The sequence below is a fragment of the Aspergillus pseudotamarii genome (assembly GCF_009193445.1).
Source record: "Aspergillus pseudotamarii strain CBS 117625 unplaced genomic scaffold BDV38scaffold_38, whole genome shotgun sequence".
Classification (NCBI taxonomy): Eukaryota; Fungi; Ascomycota; class Eurotiomycetes; order Eurotiales; family Aspergillaceae; genus Aspergillus; species Aspergillus pseudotamarii.
Window position 1 is genome coordinate 287,092 of NW_022475052.1, and position 26,619 is coordinate 313,710.

The 26,619-nt window shown below is 47.2% G+C and overlaps 12 protein-coding genes and 1 non-coding gene across 13 annotated transcripts; 7 read left to right on the top strand and 6 right to left on the bottom strand.

Moving 5' to 3' along the window:
* Positions 1-161: 161 nt before the first annotated feature.
* Positions 162-941, bottom strand: BDV38DRAFT_250819 (Hsp20/alpha crystallin family protein). Its single transcript, XM_032054997.1, has one exon. The coding sequence runs from the start codon at positions 755-757 to the stop codon at positions 260-262; it is 498 nt and encodes a 165-aa protein (XP_031912057.1). The 5' UTR covers positions 758-941; the 3' UTR covers positions 162-259.
* Positions 942-1,789: 848 nt separating this feature from the next.
* tfb5 (TFIIH complex subunit TFB5) lies at positions 1,790-2,121 on the bottom strand (the record flags this gene model as incomplete). The annotated part of the gene is made up of 3 exons (XM_032060280.1): positions 1,790-1,840; positions 1,893-2,044; positions 2,103-2,121. 3 exons carry the CDS (start codon positions 2,119-2,121, stop codon positions 1,790-1,792), a joined length of 222 nt encoding a protein of 73 aa, XP_031912058.1.
* A 591-nt stretch (positions 2,122-2,712) lies between these two features.
* On the top strand, positions 2,713-2,786 carry BDV38DRAFT_t162. The gene has a single exon. It is a non-coding gene; the product is annotated as a tRNA-Val (tRNA).
* Positions 2,787-3,202: 416 nt separating this feature from the next.
* On the top strand, positions 3,203-5,139 carry BDV38DRAFT_272461 (putative MFS multidrug transporter; the record flags this gene model as incomplete). Its single annotated transcript, XM_032057493.1, has 6 exons — positions 3,203-3,356; positions 3,416-3,510; positions 3,575-3,898; positions 3,955-4,110; positions 4,162-4,523; positions 4,590-5,139. The coding sequence occupies 6 exons, from the start codon at positions 3,203-3,205 to the stop codon at positions 5,137-5,139; spliced, it is 1,641 nt and encodes a 546-aa protein (XP_031912059.1).
* A 655-nt stretch (positions 5,140-5,794) lies between these two features.
* On the top strand, positions 5,795-7,137 carry BDV38DRAFT_272462 (uncharacterized protein; the record flags this gene model as incomplete). The annotated part of the gene is made up of 3 exons (XM_032057494.1): positions 5,795-6,031; positions 6,083-6,672; positions 6,729-7,137. 3 exons carry the CDS (start codon positions 5,795-5,797, stop codon positions 7,135-7,137), a joined length of 1,236 nt encoding a protein of 411 aa, XP_031912060.1.
* A 360-nt stretch (positions 7,138-7,497) lies between these two features.
* BDV38DRAFT_250838 (acyl-CoA thioesterase) lies at positions 7,498-8,752 on the top strand. The gene is made up of 2 exons (XM_032054998.1): positions 7,498-7,661; positions 7,716-8,752. Exons 1-2 carry the CDS (start codon positions 7,515-7,517, stop codon positions 8,445-8,447), a joined length of 879 nt encoding a protein of 292 aa, XP_031912061.1. The 5' UTR covers positions 7,498-7,514; the 3' UTR covers positions 8,448-8,752.
* Positions 8,721-10,756, top strand: BDV38DRAFT_121777 (bZIP transcription factor). The gene is made up of 4 exons (XM_032051127.1): positions 8,721-9,207; positions 9,261-10,368; positions 10,418-10,486; positions 10,539-10,756. Exons 1-4 carry the CDS (start codon positions 8,896-8,898, stop codon positions 10,631-10,633), a joined length of 1,584 nt encoding a protein of 527 aa, XP_031912062.1. The 5' UTR covers positions 8,721-8,895; the 3' UTR covers positions 10,634-10,756.
* A 122-nt stretch (positions 10,757-10,878) lies between these two features.
* On the bottom strand, positions 10,879-11,882 carry BDV38DRAFT_284475 (ClpP/crotonase-like domain-containing protein; the record flags this gene model as incomplete). The annotated part of the gene is made up of 2 exons (XM_032060281.1): positions 10,879-11,479; positions 11,551-11,882. The coding sequence occupies 2 exons, from the start codon at positions 11,880-11,882 to the stop codon at positions 10,879-10,881; spliced, it is 933 nt and encodes a 310-aa protein (XP_031912063.1).
* A 1,216-nt stretch (positions 11,883-13,098) lies between these two features.
* On the top strand, positions 13,099-15,253 carry BDV38DRAFT_121801 (putative neutral amino acid permease). Its single transcript, XM_032051128.1, has 4 exons — positions 13,099-14,231; positions 14,304-14,384; positions 14,462-14,837; positions 14,894-15,253. The coding sequence occupies exons 1-4, from the start codon at positions 13,341-13,343 to the stop codon at positions 14,932-14,934; spliced, it is 1,389 nt and encodes a 462-aa protein (XP_031912064.1). The 5' UTR covers positions 13,099-13,340; the 3' UTR covers positions 14,935-15,253.
* An 835-nt stretch (positions 15,254-16,088) lies between these two features.
* On the top strand, positions 16,089-17,790 carry BDV38DRAFT_250844 (uncharacterized protein). Its single transcript, XM_032054999.1, has 6 exons — positions 16,089-16,460; positions 16,530-16,549; positions 16,611-16,647; positions 16,708-16,775; positions 16,862-17,337; positions 17,394-17,790. Exons 1-6 carry the CDS (start codon positions 16,277-16,279, stop codon positions 17,737-17,739), a joined length of 1,131 nt encoding a protein of 376 aa, XP_031912065.1. The 5' UTR covers positions 16,089-16,276; the 3' UTR covers positions 17,740-17,790.
* A 282-nt stretch (positions 17,791-18,072) lies between these two features.
* On the bottom strand, positions 18,073-19,234 carry BDV38DRAFT_250845 (2EXR domain-containing protein). Its single transcript, XM_032055000.1, has one exon. It carries the CDS (start codon positions 19,170-19,172, stop codon positions 18,288-18,290), a length of 885 nt encoding a protein of 294 aa, XP_031912066.1. The 5' UTR covers positions 19,173-19,234; the 3' UTR covers positions 18,073-18,287.
* Positions 19,235-19,314: 80 nt separating this feature from the next.
* Positions 19,315-20,304, bottom strand: BDV38DRAFT_250846 (Jacalin-like lectin domain-containing protein). Its single transcript, XM_032055001.1, has one exon. It carries the CDS (start codon positions 20,027-20,029, stop codon positions 19,514-19,516), a length of 516 nt encoding a protein of 171 aa, XP_031912067.1. The 5' UTR covers positions 20,030-20,304; the 3' UTR covers positions 19,315-19,513.
* Positions 20,305-23,637: 3,333 nt separating this feature from the next.
* Positions 23,638-24,984, bottom strand: BDV38DRAFT_250850 (60S ribosomal protein uL24). Its single transcript, XM_032055002.1, has 3 exons — positions 24,904-24,984; positions 24,675-24,787; positions 23,638-24,465 (listed from the first exon to the last, which is right to left on the bottom strand). The coding sequence occupies exons 1-3, from the start codon at positions 24,920-24,922 to the stop codon at positions 24,193-24,195; spliced, it is 405 nt and encodes a 134-aa protein (XP_031912068.1). The 5' UTR covers positions 24,923-24,984; the 3' UTR covers positions 23,638-24,192.
* Positions 24,985-26,619: the final 1,635 nt, after the last annotated feature.

Below are 26,619 nucleotides of genomic sequence, written 5' to 3' on the forward strand. Positions count from 1 at the left end.
GAACTGATAAGTACAAAGAGGCAGAATTAAGAAATGCCAGCACATCCATCATCCACCGCAATCGCGCTCCAGAGTAAGGAATGGACACGATTCAACTTCTTCAACTTCAACGACTGAGGTAGCAAAAGGTTTTTTTTTTTTTTTTTTTTTTTTTGGTTTGAATCGAAAGTCGAGAAAGAAAACATCATTGTTGGCGCCGTTCAAACTGATTGTTTAACTCCCATGCAAGGTTCGTAACTCGTCTCATCCCGCAGCTCGTTTACTCGATGGTGATCTTCTTGCCGGTGTAAGCAGCAGCCTTGGGCACGACCAAGGAGAGGATGCCGTTCTTAAGGCTGGCCTTGACGTTTTCCTGGTCGACGCGAGACGGGAAGGTGAAGGTGCGGTGGAATTCGCCAACGGAGCGCTCGCTAACCCAGTAGCGAGGCTTGTCCCCGTTCTCCCTCTTGGTCACTTCCTTGCTCTCACCCTCCTTGGTTTCGCCAGCCTCGGGGGTGTGGTATTCGCGCTCAGTGCGACCCTTGATCACGAGGGTCTGTGGGTCAGAGAATTCAATGTCGATGTCCTTCTGAGCAATGCCAGGGAGTTCACCATCGAAGTGGTAGGCATCGTCAGTCTCGCGGACGTCGAAGCGAGGTGCAAAGGAGCGCACGCTGGAAACCTGACCACGGCTCTGACGGTGGGTGTCGTAGTCGTCCAGAAGACGGAAGAGGGGGGAGAAGTCACCAGCGGTAGGCATGGTTCTGAAGAGAGACATTTTGGTCGTGTGTTGAGGTAGAGTGTTTAGAAGAGTAAGTAGAGGCAGGTTTGTTTTGATCGTAGAAGTAGTAGTAGTGGAAGTAGTGTTTGATTTGTAGTCGATTGCTGTTGTGTTCTTGTGTTTGCTTCTTGTTGTTCTGATGAAGAGAAGTGCAACTTGACGAGGCCTTGAGCCCCCTTATATCTCTTGTCAACCATGTTCCAGAAACTGCGATTCACCAGCAGCTGACGTGCTGGTGGCATCACTTCAGGATGGCCCTGGGCGGTGCCTGAGGTGTCGAGAACTTTCGAGCTGCCACTCGACGCCTCTGGTTGGTGCGGGAGCCTTCTGGGCGTTTCCATGTATCACGTGATGACGATCACCGTTGGCACCACCACGCTTCCCCAGGTGGAGTCTCCGGCCGGCTAGAACCTTGAACCTTGGATAGCTCGTATCTTGAATCATACGACGTCTGCAGTGCGACCCAGTCTGATTGGCTGTTAGACCTCCAGATAGTGATTCATAACTTGGATATCTAGAAAATACTATACACCTTTCGCACTTCTGACAAGGTTCTGGACACTTCCAAAGGGCTGAAAAGCAGGGCAGTCCATGCCCAAGTCAACACTATAGAAGGATCTTCTATACATGAACTTCAGTTCCATGCGAGCATTAATCAAGTAACAACCAAGTAACATCCAGTGCTATTGGCAGACCCTGAAGCTCCTCTACTTCTCTCTTGATGCCGATCCTAGACAGTACGATAAGAAGCACAGAACCCATCTTTGCCACTTCCCTGAACCAAACCTCCCCTGGGTATCAACGCTGTTGACCAGGCCGAGTCATTGGCCAATTACACAATGATATACATGGCAACTCGTGATTTCAACGTGTGGCGATGTTCTCTTTCGATCGTTGGTAGTCGTAGAGCAGTCGCACTGTCGTTGTACAAGGCTTCGGACCCTCCTCGTCCCCTCGGAGCGTAACGACGAAAGGATGGCGTCTGTGTGGATATGATAGGATGGAAATATATCGAAACATCCAGGTAATTCATTCATCAGATTCCGACTCATCGGGTTGCATGACCTTTTCATCGAGTTCCTACGTGTTATCGTCAGTATAGTGGCCAACCCAGCCGTCTGCTGAGGCATACCTTTCCCAGCCGTATCTTCAGGTTCTGCAGTTGGCTCTCCTTGATAACCAGGTGGCGGTCATCATCCAGGTCCTCCACAATGTAGTCATGTCTTTCTTCATCGTACTTCAAGATAATAGCTTTCACGGACGGGTCACATTCGATCAGGACTCCTGTCGGAGCCGCATGTTAGCTCGGTCGCAAGGGATGATAGGAGCAGTATGCACATACCTCGAACAGCACGGGGCATTTTGATAAAATGTAGAGCGGTAGAAATTCAGTAGCTGGTAATGTGGACGTGTGAATGCGTAGCAAGTCGCGAAAGCGATGAGGTCGCGATGGTCGCGGAGAAAATCTGTGGAACATCGTCGACTTACCGCCAAGACACTGTCAGGCACCCAGGCAGGAATCCTATCAAGGCTTCCAGAGAGGCATATTCTAACCAGCAAGCCACAGGATTCTGATGATGTATACAATCTTTTGTAATATGCTATATATGCTTAGACGTTGGCTTTTGTGTGAACATTATCGGATTTTTGTCATATTCATCCTGGCAACTGCAAAAGACAGCGGGCTAGGGCTGTGGGAAGATATATATCTTTGAGTAGCGATCACTACTATATGGAAGATCATTAGTCGCTACATCACAGAGCATCTTATTTGGACTTCTCGTCATATATAACCAATAGCATGTGCTTAATTCGTATACTCAACTAGAAAAAGCCCCTCTATCTACTTTATTGAACGTAAAAACTTACGTTAAAAAGTTGACCCTATGTAACGTTTGTATAACTGTTATTTAGCCTAATATAATTTAGAGAGTCGCTGTTTCTCAACAATTGGCCGGATGGTGTAGTTGGTTATCACGTATCGTTAACACCGATAAGGTCCTGGGATCGAGCCCCAGTCTGGTCATTGCTTTTTTCTTTTTCTACACACTTTCTTATCCGTTGTTCCAAGGATCGCATCTCTCAATTTCCCTGAACCTTTCCTTTTGTCTTTCCTTTCCTCATTTATTAAATATTTTCTTTAACATCAACCGACCATGTGCCAGTAATATGTTTCTCTTTCTTTCGCATATTTCATTATCCCGGCATCTGTGAACCCCTGTAGCTGATATCATTGATTATCTTATCTCTGGCCCTGATTATAAATGCTTATCCGGCGCCATCCACTCGTGCTTATTTATGTACCCGTGCATATTTCCCCAGAGTAGCACGTTTAAATCCTCATGTTGCACGTCATCCCAATTGACAGTCAAATGTGCCGAAACGAGGGGAAATTCGAGATCTTTCCCATACCACCCTTTTAGTCCTCCATACACCTGCACTATGGTTGCCGAACAGCATACGGAGGAATTGCCCTCGGAGGCAACGCCTCTCCTTAATAATTCGCCCGCCGAAGTGGACGAGAGCAAGGTCCCTATCTCATTTACTAGAGGTTTTACAATTGTTTCGGCAATGGGATTCCTCCTCTTCACACAAGGTATCCCCGACTTAGCATGCAACCACCTTGGGGCTGCAAATGGCTGAGCCCGTTCATAGCTACCAACATGTCCATGATGACAACGGCACAGTCGGATATTGCAGCGGATCTAGATGCGTTTTCAGAAACAACATGGTTTACTTCAGCTTATCTAGTACGTTTAAGCTCATCGTGATGGCTTATGCACAGTCTTTGAGTTAACCCGCCTTTGTCGGTAGATTGCAATGTCCAGTGTCACTCCACTCGCGGGTCGGCTGTCTCAGATATTTACCCCCCGTGTATACGTCCTCTTCTCTTGCGTGCTTCTATCAATAGGCCTCTTTGTCACCGCAGCAGCTAAGAATCTACCCGTCTTCCTTTTAGGGCGGGCACTGACTGGATGCGGCGGCGGGGGTATAATGGTTACAACAATAATTCTTACCCTTGACCTGACCAGCAAAAAGCGGAGAGGGCTATACATTGGGCTGATCAATGTGGGAATGACGACCGGTGTCTCTACCGGCGCGGTGCTGGCCGGATTACTGACGCCAGCTTTTGGATGGGTATGTTGCCCTAATACTACCTCGCAAGGACCACCCCCAACTAAAGATCCTCCCAGCGCATTATCTTCTGGTTCCAAGCACCGCTTTGCTTCATTCTGGGCCCGATTCAGTACCTTGCCATTCCCTCCAGCCCAACTGACGATGAGCCCCTGTGGGGTCGTGCCTTGGTGCGGAAGCTGGCCAAAGTCGACTATGGTGGAGCCTTAGCCTTGGTAAGGACATATCGGCGAGCTGATGTGGTGATGGTAACTGACTGTCCATAGAGTATTTCCGTATTTTTGCTGCTCTTTAGCCTTGCATCACCAGAGATTCAACTTGCGCCGTTGATCTTGTCCGCCGTCCCCTTCGCCGTATTCTTGTTGATTGAATCCCGATTTACATCGGAGCCCATAATCCCGGTAGAGGTCCTTGGCATGCGAAGTGTTGTCCTGACCTGTCTCTCGGGCCTTGCTTCAATGATGGCTCGCTGGTCAGTTCTCTTTTTCACACCCGTGTACGCAATGGTCGTCCGAAACTGGTCCCCTGCCTCCGCTGGCCTGATTCTAGTGCCGACAAATGCTGGATTCGGGCTCGGGGGTCTCCTCGTAGGTTGGTTGCATATTCGTCAAACTGGAAGTTACTATATGTGAGTGTTCCCAATTCATGCCCTGCCATTACAAACCCTGCTGACTCGTTCTTCGAACACGAATAGTTCGAATATCATCGTATTCTTGTCGTTTGCACTGGCAAACCTCGTCCTCGCATTTCTCTCAACACCTTCCTCGCCTACTATCGCTTACCTGGCCGTGACATTCTTTAACGGCCTCGCGGCCGGCGCTTTGATGAACTACAGCCTATCTCATCTACTGCATCTCACGAGATCAGACGTGCATTATGTCGTGAGCGCCCTGATTGCTATGTCGAGAGGCTTTGCAGGAAGCTTCGGCTCTGCCATTGGCGGAGGATTCTTTCAACGCGAGTTAAAATCGAGCTTGACGACCGGCTTCGCAGCTCATGGTCTGCCAGAACAGGATGACCTTATCCGCAAGCTGCTCGGGAGCCCGGCCATGGTAAAGACTTTAACTGGAGTTAAAAGATTAGTCGCGATACAGAGCTATGAACAAGCGGTCAAAACGCTACTGCTGGGTAGCTGTGTTCTGGCTCTGGTAGCAACGGTCGCCCAGGCGGGTACAGGCTGGAAACCTGCCCGGGATGATGGAAAAGTGCGGGATGATTTGGAGAATACGGTAGAGCGGGAGTAGGATCCCGATTTCTTTGCTGAAGTCTGTATATATGGCCATATATTTATTATTTGTCGGGTGAGCTGTCTCTGCAGGATGGTTGAGCGGCCAGATCCATTGGAAAGATTCCTCCCTTTCGTTGAGTGGTGGAGCCCACTAAAAAATGTGTACAAAGGTAGCCATACTCAAAAAAGCATATTACTCACAGCCATGACGAGTGCGATCCTAGAAGTACAGAGAGGGTGGCCAAAGTCCATATACAAAGATATCCAAGCCAACCATCTAGTCTATTACTATGCCACAATTACCCCCCGAATAGGTAAATGCTGGTAGAATAGAGTTGATCGTGATGCCACATGCCGGCATAAAATGTACACAGAAGAGATTACCAATCGGCTGTTGTAATGGAGTAAATTCCATGAAGGCAGAGTGGATGGCCATTGTGATGGATTACATTATCTCGGCGGATGATATCCGCAAAATTTGATTATCGCGATCTCAACATCAATCTCGGCTCAACGGTTTTCGGCCACCCGTGGGCTCTCATATGAAAGGAAATTTATCTTGAATGGATAGATAAAGCCCTGCAATAAGTAGATGCTAAGCAGCCCGGTAGCCCATAACCTAGAATTCTGATTCTTTCAGACCCACCGAAAACATGCCCTCGATAAACAACATGGTCAATCTCAGCATAACATCTGCACGCCTTCTACTCACGGCGGCAGTATTGCTACCATACATACTTATCGTCAAGCGCCTTCGTTTCCAACGTGCGCGCAGAATCGAGGCGAAGTTCAGCGGACGTCCTCTGTCCAGCATGACCGTGAAGGAAGCCCATGAGATCTTCCGCGAGCTGCGAGAACTGGAGTTCCCGTACACCCTCCACAGCGCCATGAAACTATCACTACTGAAAGTGAGTTTTTTTTGTATACGAGGTTGTATCGGAAATTGAAGCTAATAGAAGATTAAGACAGGATCAATACCTACAATGACCAAATTGTTCGTTGCCACTCGTCAGCTCAACGAGAAGAATGCGTCTAAACGAGCTGCGGATACCGAAGTGGTCCTCAATGAGGTTCATGATAGGGAGCCCGGGTCTGAGTCCCATCTGATGGGAATTGCACGGATGAATTACCTGCATGCTCGGTATCGCAAGGCGGGTAAAATCCTGGACGAGGATATGTTGCATACCCTTGGATCTGCTGTTGTGGATATTGTCAGGGGTGTCGATAGGAACGAATGGCGTCGGTTGACAGATGTTGAGAGATGTGCTATTGGTGTGTTTCATAAGGCCTTGGGAGATGCTATGGAAATTCCATTTACGTTCCTTCCATCTTATGAGACTGGTTGGAAAGACGGGATACACTTCGCCCAGGAACTCTATGACTGGACACTGGCATACGAGAAGGTGGCAGCTCAACCGACAGATTCAACGCGGTACATTGGTCGGAGACTGATGGAATTGGCCAAATGTAATATGCCTGCGCCGCTGAAGCCATTGATTGAAAGCATAGTCGTCACCAAATTAGAAGAACACAGCAGAATAAGTATGGGGTAAGTTTTCCGAGCCTGATCTCTTCGTTAGAGCTACTTTCTAACCTCGGGTAAAGATTCGAAAAGCCAGGTATACTCGTCTCTATATTCGCAAAGAGCGTTCTGGTAGCGCGAAAGTTCATACTGCGTTATCTCAGCTTGCCGAGACCGGATTCCAAAGCTGTGCATGTTTTAAGTGACTCCCCCGACCCATCCACAGGACTGTACACATGGAACCTCTGGATCGAGCATCCATGGTACATCAAACCTACTTTTAAGCATAGATGGGGACCAAAAGCTCTCCTAGTGCGGCTCTTTGGGAATGGGGCTATTCCTTCAGAGACCGACTCGTACAAGGAATCGGGGTACGACCTGCGTACTATAGGCCCTGTAGCACAGGAGAAAAGAGGACAGGATGAGATGGAAGCTATTTTCCAGAGCTTGAAAGGGACAAATTATGCTGCTGCATGTCCTTTCCATGCCTGAAATTGATGGTAGCTAGTGTATAAGGCACTTGAGCTCAGTTGCCTCCTATGAGATAGAAATGATACTACGTTTTTAACTGAATTTGGCGCATTTAATTAAGTTATTAGTATTGACAGCTGAAAGACCTATTTTCAGTCATGGCTAATGTGCTCAATTGGACCAGAAGAATGAGTCTAGGGTTATAGGCAGCGGAGAAGAGTTACAAAAGGGGATAGTTTTAAGAGCAGGACCCATACGTTGCTTATCCTCTCCAACCAGGGAATCGACCCTTGACCCGCAAAACGTTGTTGGTGAGGGCGTCCCAACAAAAGACTCTCGTAGTGTTTCATTTCCCCGATAAATAGAGGGCAGCCATGGAAGCCAGTAGCTTCTTTCTAATGTCTCTTTGTCATCTGTGGTCTTGTTTTATAAGCCGTTTGCCTTGTGCTAGTACTATCGACAAAATGGCTATATCCGATAACTGGATACTTATCATACTGTGCATCCTTGTCGCTGCATACAAAAACTTACCTTTCGTGTGGTTTGTGCGTGACACACTCCATGGTGAACTGATGCAATACAATCTAATATCCCAGCAGATTCGTTTCCTTCGAGCTTTAGTCACACGACTTTTTATAACCCCAATCACACACAAGGAACTGAGTCCAGAATGCCTGTTTCTTCCAGCAATCCACCGGACACGGTCACCACTTACAGAATGCGACTACAATATCCATAAGTCTAACTCGACCTACTTCACTGATCTCGACATTTCACGCGGTAACCTGAGTCTCCTCCTATTCAGCCAACGCTTATCATTCCGCCCTACCCCGACTACCGCAGTCATGATCTTGAGCGGAGTGCAGATTGTCTTTCGCAGGGAGATCAAGCCATACCAGCCGTATGAAGTCTGGTCCCGGGTTCTCAGCTGGGACGAGAAATGGATCTACATTGTGTCGCACTTTGTCAAGAGAGGCGCGTTTCCCCATCGCAAGTTTCTGCTGCAGCCGAATACACCCGGAGATCGTACACGGCCGAAGGCTGGTAGCGATCAGTCACCGGAGAAACAGGTGTTCGCGTCTGCTGTGTCCCGGTATGTTTTTAAGCAGGGACGTAAGACTTTCGCGCCGGAGCAGATGATGGTCGAATGTGGTCTTCTACCTTCCAAAGAGATAGACGAGGGACTGGCTAAGTGGAGTGCGATTGAGGAGCGGAGGAAGCGGGATCTGGAAGCTGCACAATTGAAGATTGGATGGGATGCCGTGCATAATACTTTTGATGGAGATGCTACGAAGGTGCTGGGTCGGTATACTGATCTCTTGTGGCGATAAGAAGAGCACGACTGGAGCTACATGACGCTCATAATGAGCTATAAAGAAAGTGTAGGCTAGAGATAGATAGATACATAGATAGATGAGAAAGAGGAATATGGAGAGTGCCCTGGTAGTCTTCTGACAACAATTTGCCATCAGATTAAAGCCGGTGGGGATCCTGTTGGGTCGAGTGGAGATATTCTCATCAATAAAGTTAGGGTACCGGCGAGATGTGCCCCAACCGTTGGCCCGGTTGGAAGCCGAGGCGATCGAGATTACATTATCACGGCAACCCGCATAAGAATCGTCAACGGGAATGTCAACCTCCGACTTTTCTCATGCGTCTAACGTACCGAACCGAACCTACACTCCACCCTGTGACTGAGTCTAATGACCAACCAGAAACCATAAACGATCAAAATCATATTCCTATCCATTAACCGGGCGCACGGCCCCTCTAGCTAACATGGTGAACCGGCGCCAAACTCGCCAGGCCTCTCGCTTACAGGATGTACTTTCGGCGCGCCAGTATATCCCAGCCGGCCGAGATGGCTTGGGGGAGTCGGAACTCGTACCGAAAGATACAGTAGCTCCTAGCGAAGGACATGAGAAGATCACTTCGCCGCCCGCAGCTCAGAGCTCGGAGTCCCCCACGGAAAAAGCTAACCAGGATACCTTTACAGACAGTATGCCTAAGGTACGCTCTCGATTGCACGTGCGGAGAAGTGCGGGGAGACCTAGACTGGAAGCCAGCAATGGTGGGGCTGTTCTATCAGAGGTATGATTCTGGGGAACTTCGCTTGAAGTTGATGCAAGCTTATCCAGACATAGGATCGTCGAGATCAGATCCGACGCGCTCAACGGACCTACAGACTCAAAAAAGAAGCCACTCTTGAAAAGGCCAAGGAGCGTGCAGCAGATCTGGAAGACAGGCTTAATATAGTCGCTACCGCAATCGCTGACTATAAAGCTGCGTTTCCGTCCGAGCTAAAATCTAGCTACCCTGCGCTTGTTAGACACCTGGATTGCATAAGTGACCTTTTGACCTCAAATTCCGAACCTTTTACACAGTCAAGGACAAAAACTAGTACCCCATCAAGTCTTGATTCTGATAAAGATGCTTCACAACCCAACAATGACACTGCTCCTAAAGATATTCCTAAGATAGATTGTGGATGCTTGAAGGATTACCAACACAGAAAGCACAAGGAGCCTACAGCAGACTCTGTGAAGAAGAGACCTCGACATGTGTCTTTTAGTGAGGAACTGGAAGACAATTCGAACGGCCGTTCAACACGAATTCAGCAAATCGCACAACTACACAGCAAAGACATTCATTACACATACTCGTCCCAAGAAAAAGACTTCCGACGGAGACTCCAGCGTTATAGTCTGGAATACGCCTTTCGCTTATTCACCGATGCACGGTCCCATCCACTTGAGGTTTACCGAGTATTCAGATTGGTTCCCTGTATACAAGACAGGACGCAAATGTATCCTTACTTCCGGAAACTCGTCAGCGCCGGGGCAAAAGAAGCATTGGAGATACCAAACCTTCCACTTTATTCAATCGGCGGTGTTGGAACACATTATCCCAGGAAAGATAGTTTGGGAAACCCCATATATCCTGCTAATACGAGAACCCCTAGACGAGTCCTCGGACTATTCCAGCCTCTAAGAGGAATGGGCGAAGTTGGCCAAGAAACAAATCATCAGAGATTCTTAGAATTGTGCGGATATGGCGGTGAATGGTTTGATTGCCGAGATGTGGAAGGATACCTTAGAGAACAAGGCGTGGATCTGGATGCATCTTCTCTTTTCCCTTCTGTACATGATCAACGGATTCGCCAAATACCGCAGTCAACTGAATCCCACGGACAAAACGGAGACACACCCTCTTACCAGTCGACAAAGGCCTATGATTCCCACACATTTGAAGGTATAGTTAAAGTAGATGTTGCGAGAGCCAGAGCACTGACACTCTCTAGATGCCAACATTGCGACCTTGTCTGGATGTCTCAAAAGTTGTATGCTTGATATTGAGCAGTTTATTAGCAGTATGATGGCCCTTTGTGTTATCCCATTGGTGTTAGCTCTAACATACGCCAGTGCTACTCCGCGGAGTTGTTATCTTAGGCCGGGCGCCCGGTTTTAGACGGACTGACGTCGAAGTTGCCTTTAAAACAGCATTGATGATACACTGATAAGGGGCTAGCTATTTAACTGTGGCTCGCTGCCCTGTCATTGTGATACATTTGATATCTTCTACATATATATACCTCTGCGGTATCCTATCGCCGCGCACGAGGTATTAACGCAATCGGAGGCATATACTATGAACAGCATTCGACTGTAACTACACACGCAATGAAACATATCATGTATCGACACATAAATGGATGAGCAACAGCTATGCAGCCTGACGCTACCTGGCCGCAGAACAAGCAGCCTACAGCTTAGCCTTCGAAGCCACATCGACAGCTGCCCACCACGGCCAACCAACAGGCGCATCACGAGGCATAATTCCCTTAAACTCGGGATCCCTCTTCTGCACAAAACTCTTCATACCCTCTGCACTATCCCGGGACATCAACATACCGAGAAACACCTTCGATTCCAACAAATGGGCCTCTTCCGCGCTCCCGGGAGCCCTATACATCAAATCGCGCATCACCCTCGTACTCACTGTAGATGTGCTTGCGGCAATCTCCCCCGCGATTCTAAGCGCCGATGCAACAGTCTCCTCCGGAGTCGGCAATATCTCCGAGAAAAGGTTGCTCAGCAACGGGTCAGCCGCGGTATAAGTTGCACCAGTCGTCACCAGGTGCAGTGCACGCGACATTCCCACCAGCTTCGGTAGGAAATAGGAACTACAGGCCTCCATTGCTAGCCCACGTCGCGAGAAAGCGAAACTGACTTTGGAGCTCGCGCAGGCTACTCGGATTGTTGCGGGTAGTGTTAGGGTGATTCCGAATCCTGCTGCGGGGCCGTTGATGGCCATTATGGTGGGCTTGGAGCACTTGTGGATTGCTAGGGCGACTCGCCCACCTCTGAAGCATATGAATGTATATTAGTGAAAGACTTTAAGCAGAGGAACTATGATTGATGTAGAAGCACGCACCCGTCTCTGTAGGACTCGATCTTGGAGGGATCCTTCCTCAGGTCATCAATCAGTGTAGAAAACCCGACTCGGAGATCGGCGCCCGCGCAGAATGCTGGCCCTGATCCTGTTACAACTATTGCTTTGACGCGATCATCGGCATCGAAGTATTGGTATGCTGCGATTATCTCATCGATCATCTGCGCCGTTACGGCGTTGAATTGGCGTGGGCGATTGAGTTTCAGGACGACTACTTTGGTAACGGTGGGCGAGAACTCTGGAACATGGGAAATAGATATGGTCTTGAAAGGAAGGGCTTCATAGGATTCTGGTGGGTTCGTTGTGTTTGCCATGTTGTTTGATACTTGGGTGTTGATTGATATTGTAGCCCTGTATTCTGATACGTGGGAAAGGACAGGGAAAGAGCCAGGCCAACCTGAACATTGATATAGATTATTGTATACAATATCATCACAGGACTGTAATGAGTTTTCAAGAATCTCATGTTATTGAAGCCACTTCATGGCCGAGATAATGTAATCGGTCAAGCTATGCAAGACTGCTATCCTGAGCCTCGGCCTTGACGAGAGGATAACCCCTGTGAAATTCTGATAAACATGAAATAAGGAGTTGGTATATTGAGTACATCTGAAAGATGATATAAAGCTTGCGTTTGCTGCTGAACCTTTATGCATGAGCTGTAGGTTACCAGGTCCACTTGTTTGGGTGATATGGTAAAAAGATACAAAGGTATTGTGATGCAAGTGAGAACTTAAAGCAGAATGTGCTTGAACAGAGTGAAGACTGTTTACTTGCAGAGAGGCAATGATAAGGTAAGCGAGTTTGACAACTATCTGGGTAGTGGACGGGGTCCTTGATCAAGGCGAGTTATGGGCCAAAGCAGGCTTTGAACAGTTGACTGAACTAGGCTGTTGCCTCAGCTCACCATATTTCACCGATGAGATTTACTCGTAGGATCCAGGTAGGCAATTTCAACGTCCTTGTCAATCTGAAGAAGTAGACATGCTCATATCTGTCTCTAACCTTACCTTTCGATTTTATTATTCTGCTGATTGTGATGATGCCCTAACCCGAGTCAGTCATTATGATAGTCTCATGGTATAGAGCCCTCCGCCAGTCCATGAAGTAAGGTAATCAGATGACGAATACGGCCAGCAAACTTAATCAAGTGACTGATAGAACTAGGCAAGGGGTGACTTCTATAGACCTTGGCATTGCTATGTGCTACAAAGCACGTTAGCTAGCTAGCTCCATCTTCGCATGATGATCCTGCTATGTTAATGAAGAAAGAGCCCGCTAAGAGTTGAAAACTTGAAATCTCTGCACGGTTGCCACACACAGACCACTCCATGCAGTCTGGAGTCTGGACTCGACTCCACTTCGTGCAACTTAGGCTATTAAAGTTAATTTGGCACTACTGAGGAATGGAGGGCATATCAGTGATCATACCATATCAAAATGTCACCCTAATTCATTCCTAGGCAACGCACTGAGTGGGTCAGGCGGGCGGGCTGTCTGCTACTAAAAATCTTAGATTGTTACGTTCCGGCGAACTAGCGTACAGCCTAGTCGAGATACTTTTTGACCGTCGAGGAGGATCACCCATCCCCTCCCTGGACCATGTCCCGTGTTCACTAGGCCAAAATGGAAGAAGAAAAAAGTTGATACCTCCTACACGTGGCCCGTTTTTATTTTTATCTTTTGGTTCTTACAGCCAGCTTGCCCATCCACACTTCCTAGACCCCCGTCCCGTCTAGAGCAGTCACCCCTCACGAACTAAGCTTCTCCCCATGGTGGACAACAAGAAGGTAGAGGCCAGCATGGCCTATGATGACGAGCGAACAAGCCCCCGTGGGTCAGTATTCGAGGAAAAGGAGGTCTTCAAGAAGACTGATACTGGAGTCAACTTCCGCAAAGTTGGGTGGTTCAATGCGGGCGTGATTTTCACTAAGATCCTCTTTGCGACAGGGGTCTTATCACTGCCGTCAGCGCTGTACTCGCTAGGAGCCGTTGGGGGCTCAATTAGTATCGTGGCTTGGGGATGCTTCAATACTTACTGTTTCGTTATTTTAGGCAACTTTCGCACAAGACACCCTCACTGCCATTCGATCGCTGATATGGCTGAGGTCGTCGGCGGCATAATTGCAAAGGAGGCGACGGGGTTATTGTTTATTATTGCTTACGTTCTGGTGACAGGCAGTGGAATTATTGGCGTGTCGACCGCACTGAATGCCCTTTCGCACCACGCCGCGTGCACTGTCTGGTGGTCATTTCTCGCCACCGTTGTCATTATCGCGACTGCCTCCATTCGCAAACTTGAGCATGTGGGCTGGCTCACCTATGCTGGCTTTATTTCTATTTACGCCGCCGTCTTAATTGTCGTTATCGGGGTAACCACACGAGACCGACCAGCAGCCGCACCTCAGGAGGGCCCATATGAGCTAGGCTACGTGGCCATCAATAATCCCGGGTTTGCGGCCGGTATGGTCGCTTCCTGCACAATATTTGTGTCATCAGCCGGTACCAGTGCCTTTCTGCCGGTCATCTCGGAGATGCGTAATCCGAAAGATTACAAGAAGCCGCTATACTTCTGTATGGTTCTTGTCACCGCTTCGTACCTTGCCTTTAGCTTGGTAGTCTATCGCTGGTGTGGGAAATGGGTGGCAAGCCCGTCTTTGGGGGTGCGTATTACTTTCTTTCCCAGACCCGTCATTCGTATCGTAAATGAGGTGTTAATAACAGGCGTCTTATAGAGTGCAGGACAAACGATCAAGATGGTGTCTTATGGTGTTGCGTTGGTGGGGTTGGTCGTGAGCGCTACGATTTATCTGCATGTAGGTTTCCCCACAGCTTCCCTTTGCCAACCCTATGTAGTTTGTTGGAAGGCTGACTCAGAATGGTAACCCTGAAGGTGGCGGCCAAATATGTCTTCGTACGCATCCTAGGGAATTCGCGGCATTTGCAGGCCAACACAGTCGTCCATTGGGGCACTTGGATCGCAAGCACGGTTATCCTCGGCGCCCTTGCGTTCATCCTAGCAGAGGCGATTCCGATCTTTAACTATCTCATTGCCCTTGTGGGCTCCGTGTGTTTTGCTCCACTCGCCATGAGCCTTCCGGGCTGGCTGTGGCTATACGACCACTGGCACTACAGGAACGGTACTATGAAAGAAAAGATTGTGTTCCTTCTTCATTGTGGCCTGGTGCTGCTGGGCCTTTTCTTTCTAGTTGGAGCGACGTATGGCGTCGTTATCCAGATTATTGATGCCTACAGCTCCGGGACTATTGGTATGTGCTGACGATCCCGCATGTAGGGAAATTATTACTGACATTAGACTTGAAAGGATCGGCATTTAGCTGTGCAGATAACTCAAATTCGTCTTGAGGTAACTGATTGGCTCTATCTCAATCGCAGGCATCAGAACAGTCATTACTTGTTCGCCTGTACTATAAAGCACTCTAGATATTTATTCTTTTTTGCCATATCTGGCAGGGACCATTGTGGCTGCGTTCTATATAGCTTCTTGGGCTCTCTTGCGTTGGAATGTTTCCCTTCTCACTCCATTATTAATTGTAATCCTTGTGACTAGACAGTAATTGATAGTGTGAGGAAAGGCTGTAATTGTATATACTCGACCATCAGAACAAGGTATTCATAGCCTGTTTAAGCCCTAAGCCCTAGGGAGCGCTTTGGTGGAACCCTGTTTGACCACTTCCTCAGCTTGACTGAACTTTCTACTCTTAATTTACGACGATGAGGGGATTATATGCCCCACATTGCCCAAGACAAAAACGGCTCATGGGTGCGGATGGGCTTCCGCGACAGGCGTTATTGATTAATCCCCCCGTCGAATCCTTCACGACTCCACCGACCCGTCACAGAATGTAACGACAAGTTTGTACCTTAAACAGCACCAAAATGGTATACTCGACGAGGGTTGAGAATCTACATTAATGCTGCTGCCAAAAATTAAGTAATGGAAAACATTTCCGTTGAAGATACTTTGCAGGCAGTTTGACGATCTACGTTAGCGTTACATGGCCTGTGGATAACGTATCAAAATGAGCTTAGACACTAGAGAATATTATTGCGTAACGTAATATTAATGCTTAAAAAACTCTAGATAACTTCCACTAATAGGCTAAATCAGAGTCCGTCAGTTGTGGATTCAGGTTGATCAAACCTTTACCCCCTTCTGGCTCCACTTGCGCAGGTCCTCATTTGCATTATTCACCCGAGAATCCTTAACGTCTGAAGGGCCGCTATAACTGCGTACCTAAATACCCGTTTCATGCTTCATGGTGTCGGGAGCGGGCCGTTGGGACGGGTTAATGCGACCTAAGGCGAATAGGTCAAACACGATGGATCTAGCGTATTGGGCCACCTAATCCATTCTCCTAATCCCTAACCTGAGTAGTGTGCATGGTGGCTCAGATTATCGCAAAGGCAGAAACATCATCGTGTCCCTTTGGGTGGTGTTAGAGAAATTTGATGCAGGAGATGTGATGGACGCACTGATATCTACTATCCCACCTCTTCTCGCATCCTCTCATCTCGTCTCCAATTCCTTCTGGTGGTCGTCCGCTTCGTGGACGATCGTCTCTGAGTTAGTAGCCTAGGTTTTACCAAAGACTATGGCCACAAATGCTTGCTTTTACCGATCGACTTGATACTCCCCTGTATACTGGTCGTCATCTAGGGTTCTTGACAGCCCTACCGAACCGATATGACTGTAGAACCTGTGATCCCACCGCCTCCAGGGCTCACCTCCAATTTCGAACATCCGACCGACGTCCTCCACACGGTCAATTTGGTAACGCAACTCTTGTGTATCATCGTTGTGACAGTTGCTGTTGCATTGCGCATCATTATCAAGATACGCCTTAGAAAGAAGCTGGAATTGGAAGACTGTTAGTGAAGCGCTAGCCCTTTGCAATGCGTAATCTATCATACTGATATTGACGACTGTTATTTTATAGATACAACTTTTGCAGGATGGGTAAACCACCTCTTGTACCTGACCCTGACGACCATGAATACATTCTGACGCCCGACAACAGGTACTCTTCGTTGGGTTCTGCGTGAACATGCTTGTGTGTACGTTTGCCTCACCTCACGGAAAAGCGCAACATGGGAAATGATATTTAACAGATGTAGTAAACGCCTACGGGGGTGGATATCATGGATGGGATGTCCCAAAGAGTGACTTTGTGGAATTCCAGAAGGTAGATAACCCAGCGAAGGAAGCCATTTCCAAGGTCTACTCCTATATTTAAAACAGCGACAGTCACTAACAAACATACGAGTGAAGGCATCCTATGCAATCACCCTTATCTACGTCCCCACGGTTTTTATTGTCAAGCTCGCCCTGCTCTCAGTCATGCTACGGATTTTCGCCCCCGACCGTCGCAAGGTCCTTGTTATTCACATCAGCTTGATTGTGCTCTTGCTCTACTATATCCCCGCCCTGTTTATCAAGATATTTTTCTGCAAACCCATCTCGGCATTTTGGTATGGCACGAGTGACGGCGGGACCTGTATTGACCAGCAGAAAGTCATCATCGCCGACTCAGCCATCAGTATTGTTAGCGACCTATGGATCCTCATCCTACCGGTCCCGATGCTGTGGTCACTACACATGTCGCGCATGAAAAAGCTCCGGGTCATTGGTATCTTGGGCGCGGGTGGGATAGCTACTGCATTTAGTATCTGGCGGTTAGTGATCATGGTCGAGGAGGCCCCGACAACAGACATAACATGGTTCTGGATTCATGCTGTATTGACAGCGTAAGATTCTTACATCTCATTCGTATCAGCTCGGACTCGAACTGACTATCTTACAGAAACGCCGAAGCAGGTATCGGGCTCATATGCGCGTGTCTGCCCGCGTTGAGCGCATATTTCGTCTCTGTTAAGAACAAGAGCAGCAATGCTAATAGTGGCAGCTATCTGCACAGCCATGAGCTCGACAATTGGAAGAAGATTTCTGCCTCCAGAAAGAGCCGTAATAATACGAACTCCTTCCAAACCCAACAGAATGACCAGACGCAGCTCATATCCACTGCTGAATGCGCTGAAGCGCCTGAGGAATCATTAATGAGTCTTCCTTCTCAGCAGAATCATCATCCTGATCGTCATGTTATACACAAGGATGTTGCTGTTTCTCAGAGTTACGAATTTGTGAGATAGCGACCGTTTCACGGCTGCTATGCTTTTCTTTACCATGTACCGAAGAAGATGGAATTATAATACTTAGACTAATGGGTTGAGCGTAATGGAATTAAAGGGAAACCAGTGCGAACCGAGCAGCATTGTCACGGCCCCGTTGGAAGGCGGTTCTTGATTATTGGCTTTCTTATGAGATTATTCTTAATGTATTGTTCTAGGATCATTCCACTGCCTAATGATAAACCGCTAGGATGTCATATGACCAGACATGTGACAAGCATTTTCGCTAACTACGGAATGATAGTAGTGATACAATCTTTCTGCAAAGTATTATACCGGCCAATTTATCACCCTTTTCTCTTTTGAATCGGCGTGAACACCAACTCGAGCATAGACCTATAATGCAGCACCTACTTCTAAGCCCATTCTATACCCATCCACAAACTCGCGCAGCGCCCTCAACGGTCGATTGACATGGCCCTGCATATGCGCCATATTCGTAAGGACGAACCCCCGTGGGGGCGTGTGAAAATCAAAGGTACAATAACATAAAAAGCCCTGCTTATCTGTCATTTTCTAACACCAAAGGCAGGCCGGACCTCGAAGCCATCCACAAGATGGCTTTGTATGAATGATGACCCCAAAGCATTTATAGCTCTCCCTATCCGCTGATATAGGGTTTCATCACCGATTGAAAGACCAATACCACAATCAAAGCGGCCATGCTCGGAATTCCAGAAGAAGCCTTTTCCCTGCAGAGCATCGAGCTCCCACCGCTGGTATACATTCATGCTACTTTCATTCCAGTCTGGCTGCGCGTCTATAATGATAAAGAATACTTTTGGGTGATAGAATAAGTCAAATATCTCTCGTAATGCAGCAGGATCGCTCTGCAACAGCGCCTCTGGCACGGCGATATGTCTGACGTTTGGTTGTACGTCCACCATCCGACCGACGAGATCTGGCTCAAATTGGCGATCGATAGGCTCATGGATGAATTCATCTACCTTGTCAAACGGAACGTATAACACGTCACGCACTGGGTCGAACTGGCGCACGAAGACGAAGGACTGTTTGTCCCTGTGAAAGCGCATCTGAATACCCATTTCTCGAGCCCAGGCTAAGGCGATGGCCCTGGATTCCCGGTTGACGAAGACTAGTGCTATATAAAACTGCACCGGGTCCAATAAATCGTGGCGGAACTCGAATGCGATATTGCACCATTCGGTGTATGCTTCATCAGATTCCGACAAGTGCCGAGAGCACCAACACCCCTTTTTGTAAGGGAATAGGACTTGGCCAACGTCGTGGGGCAGGGCACAACGCCATACAAGGTAGCGCAGCTCCGGAGGGAGGTTTGTGAAGCGAGGAAACTGGGAGAGATTGGTCGCCACTGCTGCCATGGTAGCTGGATATTTGCTTTTGTTAACTGAGTCTGCGTAGGTGACGAACATGAAAAGACCGACAAGGCTGTGCTCAGGATCCAGGTAATACTGCGCCACACTCCGCAAAGGCCATAGCCCTATATATTGTCAAACGAACATAACTTGAACTTGAACAATTATTACTATTAACTGTCGGTCACCTGATTGATCGCCTAAATGGTCATATGACCCCCAACACCTCGGGGCTTTTTGTACTTAAATTAGCCTTAAATAGTATCATCAATCAACCAGCTCTATCACTGCCACTACTGGAGCCTTAGAGCTTTCACATTAACTTATTAGTAAATATTACATTTCCACGCACTACAGCGCTGCTAATCCCCAAATGACCTCCCTCTGTTCGGTATCCGTCACGACTGATGACAATCCATACACTGGCCAACCTTCAAGGAAGGAGGGTCCTGGACTTGTGCAAAGATAGCTCCAAGGCGATCAATGTCCCTGGCTGCGCCTCCTTGAAAGCCCACAAGTATGCCACTGCCCACATTCATCGTAACTTTCTTCCCTCCCTGACCACCAGCAAAGAAAGAGCGGGAAGTTGTTGTGAAAGCTATGCTATCTGCGCGCAAAGCCCCAGCGATCTGCATCTCCTTGATGGTTTCACCTGGTGCAAATTTGAATGACTGGTACTCATCCGTCGTCGTTCCATAGACTGCACTCTTCCGATCGTCAGACCAGGTGATTTGGAGTCCTCGGAGTACTTTGGGTTGACCAGCGCCATCCCCGACCCAGAAGTGGATAGTATCGATAGTCTCGGAAGCTGCGCAAATGGCTGAAAAGTCCTTTCCCCCGGTTCCACCGACAGGATCATTGTAAATCAAGGATGGTGGTTTGGGTTCAGACTTCAGCTCAACACCTTGTATCATTTCCTAAGGTCATTTACTTAGTTTTGCACCTGGTATTCATTTTTTGAATGGAGTACTCACAGGATTTGGGAGTGCACTGGTCATGGGTAGAAAGGCCACGGCCAAGGGAAAGAGATGTTCTAGAAGCTTCATTTTGAGTAGCTGGGTATGCACGGTATGGCAAAGTAAAATCAGAGATATTCAGGCTTTGTCTGATGATGGTACTTGAGACTTCTCAAAGCTGTGAGAGTCACAATGTAAGTGGAAGTGTTCCTCTTTATACCATTGCTTTCTTGATTTTCTTGTCTTATCTCATTTTGAGATAATCACACTGTGGTAGGCATAAGATAATTACTACACTAGTGCTAAAAGGAATGTGACAAGTCTTCACTGTGCAACAAGAAAAAGCCCTCTAAGGACACCTAGTTCCCACAGAAAATATGATCGGCGGCTTTTGCTATGTGTCATACAATAGCAGAAGGGAAATGCCAATAATCTGCAGGTTCCCGATCGTGTTGCCTAGAAGAAAAAGAAAATCGTACTTTTGGCCTACTAGTAGCCTCTTTTTATGATAAAGTGGAGCTTAGAGACCAGATATTTCATTTCGATGCAGGTGCTCTCATATTAGATTGGACATACAGGTCTTGCGCACTGATGAAAATCTGCGATAACTAATTAGTCAAACGGCTAGAACGTGTCAGAACTAGAAAAAGGGTTCTTTTTATTGTATTCCCGTCATAGAATTGCGCTTTAGGGGCTGATATTGACATATCAAATTTATCCTTATGCAAAAGTTGTCATATTGTTGACAGAACAGTCAATCCTACTGCAAGGGGCATCATGCCATTATTTGACGACTACACGATGAAGGCTAAGTAAACAGCAAAAGCAAAGTTAATAATGCATCATGAATACAGTATAGTCCTGGTAGTGTATTAGAGAGTGGACTATAATAAATTAAGACACTGTACGTTGTACTTTCCCACAGAAACACTTGTAGAAAAATAGCCCTGGACTTGCCTCTATACCGGGCAACGATATTAATAAGAATTAGAGCTTGGTATATCTGGCCTTAACTATAGGTACATTAATATCATATATAAAACTTTAGCGCGACTCAAGAATAGGCGAGTAATCCGGATCACATTGGAAACTACGCCTATACCTAGGAAGGCACGAGTCACGTGTGTTGATTGGTTTGATAAGTCACTGAAAGGTAAGATAGGAGATGTATAAGAATAGTAAAGTATTGATTGATTAGGAGAAACATCGGAGTTGATATATTCGCCCCATACTATAAGTTTCTTCGCTTGGGTCCGCCAAAGGTGGATTGCATTATGACGAGGCCCGAAAAGCCTCCTGCTGTCTCTATCCAACTCTCATGGTAAGAAAGCAAGGAAGTAGCCATTAGGATGAGAATCTAAGCCTCACATTGCTTGTATTCGCTCCTGTATTTAGTTATAAGCACTAGGACAAAGTAGTATGACACCACGCTGAAGCACTACTGGCCATAGGCATATACCCCCTAGCCTACGCATCTTTGGTGTTGGGAGCTGGGAAGCTCGGCAATGAGTATCCTGATCCTAAAGTTGCCTCTGTGTTGAATTTGGTTGACGTAATCGACGAATCAAATGCGGCATTCTTGAGCTATGAATCTCAAAATATAATAGCGGTCTGCACTTCCACGCTTAGCTTTAGACCACCTGAGACATTCGCGCGGATAGAAGGCTCCGAGGGCACCATCGCCATCTTTGGTGTTGCTGCCAGTTGTCCGAGGGGATTCCAACTGAAAAGTGTGCCTGTGCTCGTGACAATCAATCAGAAAAGCAGGTTTTCAGATTCGACTATCCTCTTGGGACAACAGGTTTATCTCCGAGGCAGACGCAGTGACGAGAGATATTACCCATGGTAGGATGGAAAGCGAAACCATGCCCCTGGATGAAACTTTGAGAATGTTAAGGTTGATGGACACTATTCGAAGGGACGGTGGTCTTGTTTATGCTCAAGATGAGTCTAAATAGAGAAAGTAAAATAAAGACAATTATAAGGTTGACTTGAAGCAGTCATATTCCATGACCGAGAATTTCGTTTTGTAGCGACTCTATAATCTGTCGCGCTTTGCCAATATCCGGGCTCTCGGACTCCCAGTACTTAAGCCCATCAATGCATATTTCGAATGAGCGCCCAACTTCCCCTTCCCAGCATGATATCGAGGACGAAACCACATGCGCTACAGAGCTCGTGAGGCAGGCTCTGGTAGCAGAATGTGGAGTCCCAATTACAAAGTATTCCACGTCCATGTGGCGTATTCTTGGAGGCTTAGGGAGCCATGACTTATCTGCGATGCGAGAAGCATTGGGTATGCTAACCAAAGTCCTGGGAGCAAATCTTGGGTATTCCTTTTGGAAGTGGGTCAACGATTTAAACTCTGGCCGAGACCGTGCTCAAAAATAACCATGAATCAATAGTGTGCTTTTTCAGTATTCCGGCTTTGCAGTGAGCTATGAATCCGGGATGGACTCCGTCCCTCGCTTCGACGCCCATATTGAAATATACAGTCAAAACAAATCGGTCCGCATACGGTACGACACTCCCTACGTGAAAGGACTTCCGACTACCTTGCACACCTGCGAAAAGGATGGCGCTGGGTACCGTGAAACTATTATTCGCAGAACCTACGAAGATCCTTAACTTTACAGCTCAAAGAGCTATATGACTGGGTAGTGCATGGAACCACAGTGGAAACCACCGCTGAAGACGCGGAGCTTGATAGCCAAATCTTTCAAATGATCATGAAAGCCGGAGGCTACACTGCGTGATCTTGGCTATCTCCATTAGGGCAGCGTATGAGATTTGAGGGATCTGTAACCAAAAATTGTGGTGTCTTAGCCGTCTAACAGTACATCCACAACTCAGTAAAGAATTCTGTCGAATAATGAGATCCTAGATCAATAGCGCAAAGTCATAACCAGTTTACCTCTAAACCTATAGTTTCAAGGAGCCTGATGCGAAATAATAATCACGACGAGAAATATCCCGGATTTACCGCTCCGGTTGCACTTGCAGTCACAAATGACCTTCAAGCGAAGAATACCTGGCGGTGAGTTGGTTGGCCAATCGGGCAGTTTCGCTTAAGAAGTTGCGAAACTCTTGAGAAATAGTTTAGATGCTGCCCACGTGACTTTGAGATTGTTATTTTAATTGTATAGACGAGAAGCGACCTGATAAGCTGAATTCTGCCAATAAATTGCGTATGTAGGAAAGCGGAACCAAAAGGCGGTGTGAGCGATATCCAGTTCCTGAAAGTCAAATGAATAACGAACTTCCAATATGCCCCGATCAGTCTTTGCGATGAAAAGTATCCATCAGTCTCTGTGTTGTGGTATGCACCGCCTGATGATTATTGATGGAAGCATTCGTGGACAATCTCTTATGAGGCTTGAGTTAACTTGATGAACTCGAGTATCAGCGGAGTCAAATATATATACAAAGACAACGTGAGTCTATTCGCATTGGCTGAGGGTCTAACATTTCTAAATGGATGTTTCTTTTCAAAGACTAAGGTCTACATGAGACCTAAAACTAGATTGTATGTAGGTGGTGCCACCAAATCGCGATTGAGATCAAACATGCAAGTTTATTCCAAGGTTTATTTGGTCTAACTCGTACCTCACTATTGAAGGGACACCGTCAAAGTCGGTTTGCAAGCGGGACACTGATTTATGGTTACAGAATATGGTGCCGCAATTCCTCTACGTGTTTCGTCTATCTTCAACTATTGTGGCCTGTTGAGACGTTATTGAGGAGATGATCTTTTGACGCAACGTTCTGTTATCCGAACGATAGAGCCGAGAGAGAAACAATGCAGAGACCTCGCTACAAGGGACAATCAAAGAGTAGTCCGCGGTCAAGAAACCCATTGAACAAAAAAGGAAAACGGCCTTCTGACAATTGAGTCGCTGCCGGTAGATTATCCCTAAATACGCTTGAAGGGGAAACAGTCCAACACTACGGCTTGAAAACCCGTGGCGCAGACCATGAACCGAGGAAGTAGATTTTTTCGTTTTTCATTCCAGCAGATATATCCTGATCATAGGAGGTTGGATCTCGCATTTGCGAGTCTTTCAGAACTCCAGCGCCGTCACCGCCATTGCAACATGAACTTAAACCCCGGACAAAACCCTCTAAGCAGACTTGGCCTTGGCAGCCTCACGTCCCTTTCCGATGCGCTCCAGGATCTGCTCACGGTCCTTGTCGAGGTGGAGCTTGGAGATGACGACCTTGGAGGGGTGGATACCGAGGGGAACGCTCTGGCCGTTGGACTTCTCGCGGACGACACGCTCGACGTGGACAACCCACTTAAGACGGTAAACGCTGGTGATCTTGCCCTCACGGCCCTTCTGGCCTCCACGGACAATGGTGACCTCGTCGTCCTTGCGGATGGGGAGAGAGCGGACCTATCAAGGACTGCGTCAGAACTGTGCTCCTTATGTTTCTTGTTTCATCCCCAGTTTCATGTCGTTGGTGTTGCTTTCCTCCTAACTCCATCCAAAAATCCAGTGGGTGAGCGAGCCCAATCCCGACTGAGGAGAGAGGGTTCAGGCCAATATCCATTCCGACTTCTTCAAGGGGTTTGCAGATCGTTCTCGGTGTTGTTCGAACATACATTGTACTTCTCACGGAGTTCCTTGCTCAGAGGGGCGCTCATGATGACACGGCGCTCGCCGGAGCCAGCGTTGAAGTGCGCCTTGCGCGACTTCCGGCGGGAAGAGGCCAAACCTGAAGAACGATTCATCAGCATACTCGGACCATGCAACTCTCCACCCAGACACCACGACGAAGCGATTGGGAGAATATAGAAATATCGGCGGATCGAATTTCAAGGAATCACGTACTGTGGTTCTGGACAGTCATCTTGACAGAGCCTCCTAAAAGGGATCGTGAAAGGGCTCAGTACGGTTGTCGTTGGGGTCGTCGTCGGAAAGCTTCAAAGTCCAACAGATTCTTTTGTGGCCGAAAAGATTGAGTTGTGTGCGTCACATGACGGCCCGCTTCGCCTAGGGCTGGGTCCTGCCTTGTGATTGGCTGTTACTCGCTTCCGCCTTGAGCCCGTGGCGCGGGTTCGTCGATCGTAAGAAGAACTTTCTAAGACTTGTCCATGTAAGTCTCTACCTTCTTTTGTCATAATTTTAAGTCCCATCCGATGAATCCTAGATCTATAGTACTAAGGAGAGTGCTGTATTGTCATATCTGTCCTGCGTAGCGGGTACTCATACTGCCATTCTGCCAGGTGCCGACATTCTGATTACCACATTAGGAATAGTTGATGCCAAGAATGTACTCCGTAAGAGAACAGTTACCAGCAATTTCATAATGGAGGTAGTATAAGAAAGGCTTTTCTTTTATATTGGAACTTCAAGTAGATATGATTGAGCTAAAGCGGTTAGTGAAATTCTTCACATCACGAAGATTACCTCCACAAAAGCTGCAGAATACATGCAATATCGGCAGTGTCATAATAATAGGACTCGTAATACTGCTATTGGGTATAGATCGAGCCATTTTTGGAATAAGGGCAAAAGCCCATAGCAGGAAGATCCTAAGAAACTAGCGTTTTTGGGATGGTACTTAGATATAGCGGGCGTATTATGGGCGTTGTGAGCGGAGATTCTCATCTTATCAAGGGCAGAAAAGTGAACCAACAGAGTGAAAAGCGGGCCCGGAAACCGTTCACACTGTGACCACGTGCCTACTATATACACAGTACCCATCTTTTTGTAACAGCGGTTGTGACGGTTGTCAATGGAGAGCTCTTTTAGAGGCTAAGGACTGATACTTTGGTGGTTTTGCCTTGCCCTATCCTCCCATTTACATAGTCAACTCCCGTAAACGTCAATCTGCTTGTCTAATTATCCGACGGCTATTGCGTTGATGATCTTTTTGCGGTCTTTGCATTTCGTTTTCTTGCTCCAAGGAAAGATTATATACACCAGAGCTCTCTCAGCCTACCATGCCAAGAGAAATTGGGAACATTTTGAACAGCATTTTCTGCCGTTCAACCAAAAACCAATGGTTTAACCCTGGATATTTGTTAATCCCCGCAAACCCGCACTGAACCCGCAGCGGTGTGACTGTAGATTCTAGACCCAGCATCCGCAGGTGAAAAAACCCGCAGCACATCCCACTCCCGAAATAGCTAAACAACTGCGAAAAGCATTAATAAAAGTTCATAAAACTGAATTTGAGACTTTAAGTCATAATATATGTATATGATTCATATGAGCTGTAAGTTATATCCGGATGTGGTCAATGTTACTCAATTCCTTCTGAAGACCTGCCAGATATATATATGGATCTTGACCTGGATTTACATGAACTGCAAGATATATGAAAGATCCATCGAATCGATCTGTGTCAATCTATAGAGCCTACGTATGGCTTGTATATCCAGATAGATATACTAGACTCGAACTTTGGATCATCAAAATGTGTATGGAGCTTACAATTCCATCTTTTCGGTACAGATCTTTTGCGGGCTGATTCGGTATAGTCGATCTATTCGAATCCGCGCTGTATCTATTTTTACAGGGCTTAGGGCCTGAGCGGCACGT

Excerpts from the sequence above, each read along its gene's own strand:
- BDV38DRAFT_250819 (XM_032054997.1), bottom strand. The coding sequence starts at position 757 with ATGTCTCTCTTCAGAACCATGCCTACCGCTGGTGACTTCTCCCCCCTC.
- BDV38DRAFT_250838 (XM_032054998.1), top strand. The coding sequence starts at position 7,515 with ATGTCTCTTTGTCATCTGTGGTCTTGTTTTATAAGCCGTTTGCCTTGT. Across the intron at positions 7,662-7,715 it reads ACTTACCTTTCGTGTGGTTT|ATTCGTTTCCTTCGAGCTTT; the intron begins GTGCGTGACACA and ends ATATCCCAGCAG.
- BDV38DRAFT_121777 (XM_032051127.1), top strand. The coding sequence starts at position 8,896 with ATGGTGAACCGGCGCCAAACTCGCCAGGCCTCTCGCTTACAGGATGTA. Across the intron at positions 9,208-9,260 it reads GTGGGGCTGTTCTATCAGAG|GATCGTCGAGATCAGATCCG; the intron begins GTATGATTCTGG and ends ATCCAGACATAG. Across the intron at positions 10,487-10,538 it reads TATTGAGCAGTTTATTAGCA|TGCTACTCCGCGGAGTTGTT; the intron begins GTATGATGGCCC and ends AACATACGCCAG.
- BDV38DRAFT_121801 (XM_032051128.1), top strand. The coding sequence starts at position 13,341 with ATGGTGGACAACAAGAAGGTAGAGGCCAGCATGGCCTATGATGACGAG. Across the intron at positions 14,232-14,303 it reads TGGCAAGCCCGTCTTTGGGG|AGTGCAGGACAAACGATCAA; the intron begins GTGCGTATTACT and ends GGCGTCTTATAG. Across the intron at positions 14,838-14,893 it reads CTACAGCTCCGGGACTATTG|GATCGGCATTTAGCTGTGCA; the intron begins GTATGTGCTGAC and ends TAGACTTGAAAG.
- BDV38DRAFT_250844 (XM_032054999.1), top strand. The coding sequence starts at position 16,277 with ATGACTGTAGAACCTGTGATCCCACCGCCTCCAGGGCTCACCTCCAAT. Across the intron at positions 16,648-16,707 it reads CTGCGTGAACATGCTTGTGT|TAAACGCCTACGGGGGTGGA; the intron begins GTACGTTTGCCT and ends TAACAGATGTAG. Across the intron at positions 16,776-16,861 it reads ACTTTGTGGAATTCCAGAAG|GCATCCTATGCAATCACCCT; the intron begins GTAGATAACCCA and ends ATACGAGTGAAG.
- BDV38DRAFT_250845 (XM_032055000.1), bottom strand. The coding sequence starts at position 19,172 with ATGTTCGTCACCTACGCAGACTCAGTTAACAAAAGCAAATATCCAGCT.
- BDV38DRAFT_250846 (XM_032055001.1), bottom strand. The coding sequence starts at position 20,029 with ATGATACAAGGTGTTGAGCTGAAGTCTGAACCCAAACCACCATCCTTG.
- BDV38DRAFT_250850 (XM_032055002.1), bottom strand. Across the intron at positions 24,466-24,674 it reads AACTCCGTGAGAAGTACAAT|GTCCGCTCTCTCCCCATCCG; the intron begins GTATGTTCGAAC and ends AGTCCTTGATAG.